This window comes from Galeopterus variegatus, unplaced genomic scaffold (assembly GCF_000696425.1).
Source record: "Galeopterus variegatus unplaced genomic scaffold, G_variegatus-3.0.2 Scaffold1774, whole genome shotgun sequence".
Lineage (NCBI taxonomy): Eukaryota > Metazoa > Chordata > Mammalia > Dermoptera > Cynocephalidae > Galeopterus > Galeopterus variegatus.
Genome location: NW_007727885.1, coordinates 1384 through 8427, shown reverse-complemented (window position 1 = coordinate 8427; position 7044 = coordinate 1384). Strand labels below are relative to the sequence as shown.

The window sequence follows — 7044 nt, the reverse complement described above, 5'->3', positions numbered from 1 at the left end:
TAACTCGGTCAGTCCTGCCGCCCAACCCTGCCCCTTCCCTGGGAATCTCCTCTTCCTGTAATTTCCCTGAAGCTCCAACTGCTGGGCCAGAAGACAGTTCTTCCCTTCCGTCTGTGGCTTGAAACCATCAGTCTGATTTCTTGCCCTGGCAGCCCTGTCTGAAAATCCTTCTGCCTCACTTAGCCCATTTCCTCCATTTGGCTTTGTGTCCTGCCGAGTCCCAGGAACACCTGACCTGGCCACGTCTCTGTCCCCTAGCACGTGTGTTTCCATACCTAACCTCACCCCTAACCTGGCCCCTCTTCACCTGATCTTGCCACTTCTGACCTCCTCTCCCCACCCGACAGGTGAAGCGGGAATTAGCGGCGGTTCTGCTCTTTGAACCACACAGCAAGGCGGGGACCGTGTGTAAGTCGGGCAGGGGACCTGAAACTGGGCACGGGGCCTGGACATTGGCAGAGGCCACAGAGAAGGAGTGGTGGGTGACAGGAGGGGCTGCGTCTGATCTGTGCTTCTCTCAGTGTTCAGCCAGGGGGACAAGGGCACCTCGTGGTACATTATCTGGAAGGGATCTGTCAACGTGGTGACCCATGGCAAGGTGAGCCCTCTGCCCTCCTGACCCAGCCCCCTGGGCTGTAACTGCCCCCTGGTCTGTATCCTCATGGGCAGTGCTTTTGCCAGCCCCAAGGCTGCTGATCCACCGCATCTCCTGTCTGGGTTGTTTTCTCTGCCTGGGTCTGTCATGGCAGGGGCTGGGGGTAGGGGCGTGGGATGGAGGGGCTGGGCCGTAACTGAGTCCCGCCTGCAGGGGCTGGTGACCACACTGCACGAGGGAGATGACTTTGGACAGCTGGCTCTGGTGAATGATGCACCACGGGCGGCCACCATCGTACTGCGAGAAGACAACTGTCATTTCCTGCGTGTGGACAAGCAGGACTTCAACCGCATCATCAAGGTGCCACCACTGGGGGTGGGGAGGGCAGGGGACATGGGCCCAGAGAAATTGTGTGGGGCACGGAGAGGCCCCAGAGAGAGCCTGTAAGGGGCAGGGCAAGGTAGGAGGTGGAGGTGCTTGGATCTATGGCTGGGAGTGGGGACCATGGCCCGTAGCATGCTGAGGGGCTCAGGCTTGCGGGGGGAGACACGGGGTGGTGGGTTGCAGAAGGGGGGGACCAGAGTGCCAGGGAGGCAGTTCCGTGGGGAGTGGACTCCATGGAGGGAAGGGTGGAAGAGGGGCTCCAGTGGGTGATGGGCAGCTGGGGGTTGTGGAAAGGGGTGGGGGTGGGAGAAGGGCTGAGGGTCCTGTGGAGACCTGAGGGGCTCAGGGTCTGGAAAGGAGCTGGGGAGAGGGTCTGTAGCAGGAGTCATGGTTGTGTTGAGCACTGACGTGCTTGCTCTCCAGGATGTGGAAGCAAAGACCATGAGGCTGGAAGAACATGGCAAAGTGGTGTTGGTGCTGGAGAGAGCCTCTCGGGGTGCTGGCCCTTCTTGTCCCCCAGCCCCAGGCAGGAACCGGTAACAGCCACCATGCTCCCTCTCCACACCTCTCCTCCTTTTTCCTGTCTTACTCCCTGCCTCTGTGTTGTATCCCTGCCTTCTGGCCACCTGGGTGGAGGGGCATCGAGGGACTAGGATACAACCCCTGAATCAGCCTCCCCCCACCCCAAGGTGGGACAGGGCTGGCAAATCGGGAAGCATGATATGATCGATTGGTGATGTCTGCCCGGGCTGTGGGAGGGGGGAGAGGTGCAAAAGTGTGATAGACTGGCCATTTCTCCTAGGTATACGGTGATGTCTGGCACCCCAGAGAAGATCCTAGAACTTCTGTTGGAGGCCATGCGGCCGGATTCCAGTGCTCATGACCCAACAGGTAGGGCAGGAGACACCCTGCCTGCTCTCTGACTCACGGGGTGGTCAGCACAGCCTGGGAGAGGGCCAGCACCCGACATCTGACCTCACCAGGTGCTGGATTGGTCCCTACAGCCAGTTGGCAGGAAGTCTTCTTACCCGTGCTCTTGGCTTGGGTGGGGGGCACTGTCACGGGGGCTGGGCATTGCCGGTACCTTGCCTGTGGTGGATTTGGGGAAGGAGTGCTCCAGCTGTGCATATACATGTGCTCAGTGGACTTGATTGGCCTCTGAAGCCTCCTCCCATCCCTCCACCCTGCCCTACAGAGACATTCCTCAGCGACTTCCTCCTGACCCACAGCGTCTTCATGCCCAGCGCCCAGCTCTGCGCTGCCCTCCTGCACCAATATCCTTCCAGCCCAGGGTGATGTTGTGTGGAGGGATGGGCTGGTGTGTGCGGTTGAGAGAGACAACCCCTCATAAGTGTGGCCATGCTGGACCCTCTGAGGTGCCAGATTGTCAGTGGGCCCTGGGCATCTTGTGCCTCCTTTGCCTAAGGTGTGGGGGTGGCCCTGCTGAGTCCTGTGGTTCCCTTGACCTGAGCCCACCTTCCATGCGGAGCCCGCAGGAGGCAGTGAGCAGGAGCGCAGCACCTACATCTGCAACAAGAGGCAGCAGATCCTGCGGCTGGTCAGCCAGTGGGTGGCCCTGTACGGCCCCATGCTCCACACTGACCCCGTGGCCACCAGCTTCCTCCAGGTACCTGGGAGAGAAGCAGGGTGCACTGGGCTGCCTGGGGCGGATGCAGCTACGGCCAACTCAGCGAATTGAATCTTGGCTCCTTGTAGAAACTCTCAGACCTGGTGAGCAGGGACTCCCGACTTAGCAACCTGCTGAGGGAGCAGTGGCCAGAGAGGCGGCGCCACCACAGGTGATGCTTTGACTCTAAGTTAATTTGTCATGTCTGTGACCGGCAGTGCGGCAGGTCCGAGAGCACACGCTGGTCAAGCACCTGGCTCCAGACCCATCAGCCGCTGTTGTCGGTCCCTTTGCTATCCACCCTCACGTGGTCACGCGCCCATCCGTTCTCACGCGTCATGCGATCAGTTATTTACTCATCCTCAGACCCTGCACACACCTGCTGCTCTCACTTCCTCCATCTGGCACACATTTGTCATGGAATACCTTCGGTGCCAGTTCCTGCCAGCCCAGCCCAATAAATCTCCTAGCGTTTACCTTCCTTCCCAGACATTCCCTGAAGCAGCACCCGATCTGAAACCCTGGCTCTGTATCTCCCTTTAACTGTTTCCCTCCCTTGCCAGCCTTGGAAAATCCCAGAAACCACGGTCCAGGTTTCAAGCCCGTTTTTGCCCCTTTCTATGTAATATTCACCAAGTTGGATTGACCTCTGAGCCGCTGGCGAGGGCGGGCTGGAATCCAGAGCCCCGGACCTCCCTGCTCCTGACCCTGCGTTTCCCGCCCCCAGGGATACCTGGCCCGCTCACCTCCCTTGTCTCTCCCTTTCCACAGGTTGGAAAATGGCTGTGGGAATGCATCTCCTCAGATGAAGGTGTCTGCCCCGAGAGTCACCTCTGCCCACCTGGCTTCTTCCCTCTGCCTTCTTCCAGCCCTTCCCTGAGGGACCCTGCATGGGTCCCTCCCACAGACACACCTCTGGGTCTGTCAGGGGCATTCAGGGGTCCTTGCTGTGTGTGGCGCTCATTCCGGGCCAGCCCCTACAGGGGAGACATGGGTGGCACCCTTCCTCCCCCACCCCAAGGGGCTTTCTACCTGCAGGAGGTAATCTGTGCTCACAGGTAGAGCTGGGGAGGTGAGGAATGACGGCTGAGCCAGCCTCTGAGGCCCGAGGGGTTCCCGGTGGCCGGTGCTGCCCCCTCCCTGGGGAGTCAGAGGTGGCCTACGCCATTCCTGACTAGGGCCCACAGAGAGCAAGGGGGGATGAGAAGATGTGCATGGAGCCAGATTTGGTTGAGGAATGGCAGGAGAAAGGGCTGGAAAGGTCATTGGGTTGGTTGTGGGAGTTCCGCCTTGAAAGTAAGGTCCAAATGCCTCCCCTTGGCTGCCGGCTCTCGTACCCAGCCCCCTCCTCACCTCACGCCATCCCACCCTCCTGCTTGTTGGAGACTCACTGGCTCCTTCTCTCCTACAGACAAAGCTTCTTCTCACCTCAGGGCCTTTGCACTTGTCCTCAGCCTGGAACTTGCTTTCTCTGGCTCTTTGCCTGACTGGATCCTTCTTCTGATCTCAGCCAAGCTGTTGTCCCTGAGAGGCCCCTTGTCTTTCTCCCCCGCTGTTTCCCACTCAGGGTGTCCTCTGATATTCTGCAAAGCACTCGGTGGTGGAATGTTCTCTCGTTGTTGTCGACTTGCTTACTATCTGTTAGTATTTCATATTGCACTAGAATATCAGCTTCACTCGGGGGCCTCCCCATCTCTTTCCCCTGTATTCATGTTGCCGGCACATGGCTGACGGCAGGAACCAGGCCGAACTGCCCTTGCGTGCTGGGCACTGTGCTGGGTGCCAACGGTGCGGCGGTGGGCTGGGAGAGCCATGCTGGGCTGGGGGGCTCACAGCCAAGTGAGGGGTTGCCGGCACATGGCTGACGGCAGGAACCAGGCCGAACTGCCCTTGCGTGCTGGGCACTGTGCTGGGTGCCGACGGTGCGGCGGTGGGCTGGGAGAGCCATGCTGGGCTGGGGGGCTCACAGCCAAGTGAGGGGCAAAGCTGCTAAGCAGCTCTGTGATATACAGTGACAGAGATGGGGTCTCTGAAAGCAGAGAAGGGGAACTGCTCATCAGGCTTGCAGGTTCAGGAAGAGTCCCCGGGGAAGTGACTGCTGGAGCTGAGAGCTTCAGGGGCCGAGGGGTGGGAAGAAATCTCTGAAAGCAGAGAAGGGGAACTGCTCATCAGGCTTGCAGGTTCAGGAAAAGAGTCCCCGGGGAAGTGACTGCTGGAGCTGAGAGCTTCAGGGGCCGAGGGGTGGGAAGAAGAGGGCTCTGGGCAGGCCAGCTGTAGAGGGAAGGGAGCCTTGGAGGAGGCAGAGTGAGAGAGCAGGACACCAGAGAAGGCCAGGGAGGTGGGCAGGGGCCACCGGGCCATGGCAAGGGGTTTGGTCTTCATCCTAAGAGCCATGCAAACCATTGAAGGGGTCTGAGCCGAGGAGCAACAAAATCTGATTTGTGTTTTGAAGAGGTCAGCTAAAGAACCTGGGCTTTGTCCAGCAGACAATGATGGCCATTGAAGCCGAATCAGGAAGCTTAATCTGGCTCTGGCTGGGCAGATTGGAGGAGGAGGATGGAGGCACACGACGGGTGAGGGTGGAGGAGGAGAGTCGGGCCATTGTAGTGGATGCCGAGCGAGGCCTCCTGGGCAGGTGGAGCTGGAGTTATCTTGGGCTGGGGAGAAAGGGGCAGCGGGAGACCCATTTCAAAGAAGAGTCCCCAGATCAGGGTTACGAGCTATGGCGACATGGGGAGGAGTCAGGAGCCCGGGAGAATCACAGGGGAAAGAGTGGTCTGGGAGGCAGGACGTGGGGATTGGTGGGTGTGTTGAGTGTGGGGCAAAGTATCACAGATGTGGAAGGCCCCAGGGGGTGTGTGAGACCAGGGCTTGGCTGACACAGATGCAAGTGGCACACAAGGCTGCAAGGAACTCTGAGGAGGACTCTGTGATTTGGAAATCTAGGGACAAATGATAGACTGAGGACTGAGGTCTAAACCTTGAGGATCTGCCACATGCAGAGCTGGAAGGAGGCAGAGAGCACCTGAGTTGGAAGGAAGAGTCAGGGGTGGGAAGAGGATCCTGCTTTAGGAGGCCTTTGCCTAGCAGGGGCTGCCCCGTCAGCAAAGGTTTGGCAGTGGTTTCGGCCCACTGAGTCCCTGCTGTGAGGTTTGACAGGGCAGCTGACACAGTAGTGTGTGGACAAAAGCACAGAGGGAGGGAGGAGCAGGTCAGGATTCCAGCTCTGCCACTTGGCAGCTGTGTGGTCTTGGGTGTGTTACTTAACCTCTCTGAGCCTCGTTTACGGCATCTATAAAATGGGGATGATAGAAATGCTTTTGTCAGAGGGCTATCGTGAATATTTAGATGCTTAACAGCACCTGGCTTGTAGCAAATGGTAGCTAAAGGAAGGAAAGGAAGAGAAAACCAGGGTCAACAGCTGAGGTGTTTTCATAATACACAGTGGACCTATTTGACAGAGAGGGAAGAACACATGTGGAGGGGCACAGACTTGCCCCACCCTTGGGCCTGTTCCATCTCTTCTGGAGCCTTGGTCCCAGGCACCTTACCTGGGCTGAGGTTATGTGGCAAGCAGAGCACTCTGGTGGTGTGAGGGTTGTGAGGGTCTCATGCTCCTTGTGGCAAAGACCCCCTCTGTCCCTTCCCTCTGTGTCCTCCGAGCCTTACTTTTTCTCCCTCTCAGGCCTGGAACGTGCCTGTTTGGCTCCCTGGCCAGGACGAGCTCCTCCACAGCAGCAATTGTGCCATCCGCGCTGGGGACAAAGGTTGGTGGTCCAAGCCAGCCAGGCTCTCTGCTGTCTCTGCCTCTCTTGTCCTACTGTTGTCACCCTTGACCTCAGTGTGCCTGGGCTGAGGGTGGCCTGCTGCACTCCTGGGGTCTCTGTCCTAGGCTACCAGGCAGCTCTGCCTCCTGTGCCCTCTCCTGCTCTGCCGAGCTGGTCCGCCAGGCTTCTCCTTGTCGCACCCCCTACCCTGCCTCTTGGGGATTTCTCCCATTACCGCTCAGGCTGCCCTTGTCCTGCTGGGGTGGGGAGATGAGGCGGCCCTGCCCACAGCTTGGCTTGGTCCTTCCCTCCAGTCCCCTATGACATCTGCCGGCCGGACCACTCTGTGCTGACCCTGCAGCTGCCTGTAACAGCCTCAGTGAGAGAGGTGATGGCGGCATTGGCCCAGGAGGACGGGTGGACCAAGGGGCAGGTGCTGGTGAAGGTCAACTCTGCAGGTGGTGAGTTGTGCCTCTGAATAGACCCCCAGGGAGGTGCCCCCTCAGATCCATGCCCAGATCTCCTGAATTAAGATTATCCTTATCAATGTTTACCATCTTTATCATCTTGATCAATGTTAATGGTTAGCATGTTAGCATTTATGGGAGGTTTATTTTATCTATTCTAAGTGCTTTACATGTAGTGCATAAGAGCGTGGACTCTGGAGCCTG

The 7044-nt window shown here is 58.5% G+C and overlaps 1 protein-coding gene across 1 annotated transcript in view; it reads left to right on the top strand.

Annotated features, from left to right (window-relative positions):
- The window catches only part of LOC103595451 (rap guanine nucleotide exchange factor 3), a gene marked incomplete at its 3' end in the record, with an annotated part of 15624 nt that extends 8790 nt beyond the window's left edge, over positions 1 to 6834 (top strand). Inside the window, exons 8-18 of the mRNA XM_008578860.1 lie at positions 348 to 408; positions 522 to 598; positions 809 to 955; positions 1403 to 1515; positions 1782 to 1870; positions 2175 to 2253; positions 2456 to 2606; positions 2696 to 2778; positions 3378 to 3417; positions 6292 to 6373; positions 6688 to 6834. Of these exons, the coding sequence (XP_008577082.1) occupies positions 348 to 408; positions 522 to 598; positions 809 to 955; positions 1403 to 1515; positions 1782 to 1870; positions 2175 to 2253; positions 2456 to 2606; positions 2696 to 2778; positions 3378 to 3417; positions 6292 to 6373; positions 6688 to 6834 (1069 nt within the window). The remainder of the gene's footprint in view (positions 1 to 347; positions 409 to 521; positions 599 to 808; positions 956 to 1402; positions 1516 to 1781; positions 1871 to 2174; positions 2254 to 2455; positions 2607 to 2695; positions 2779 to 3377; positions 3418 to 6291; positions 6374 to 6687) is intronic.
- Positions 6835 to 7044: the final 210 nt, after the last annotated feature.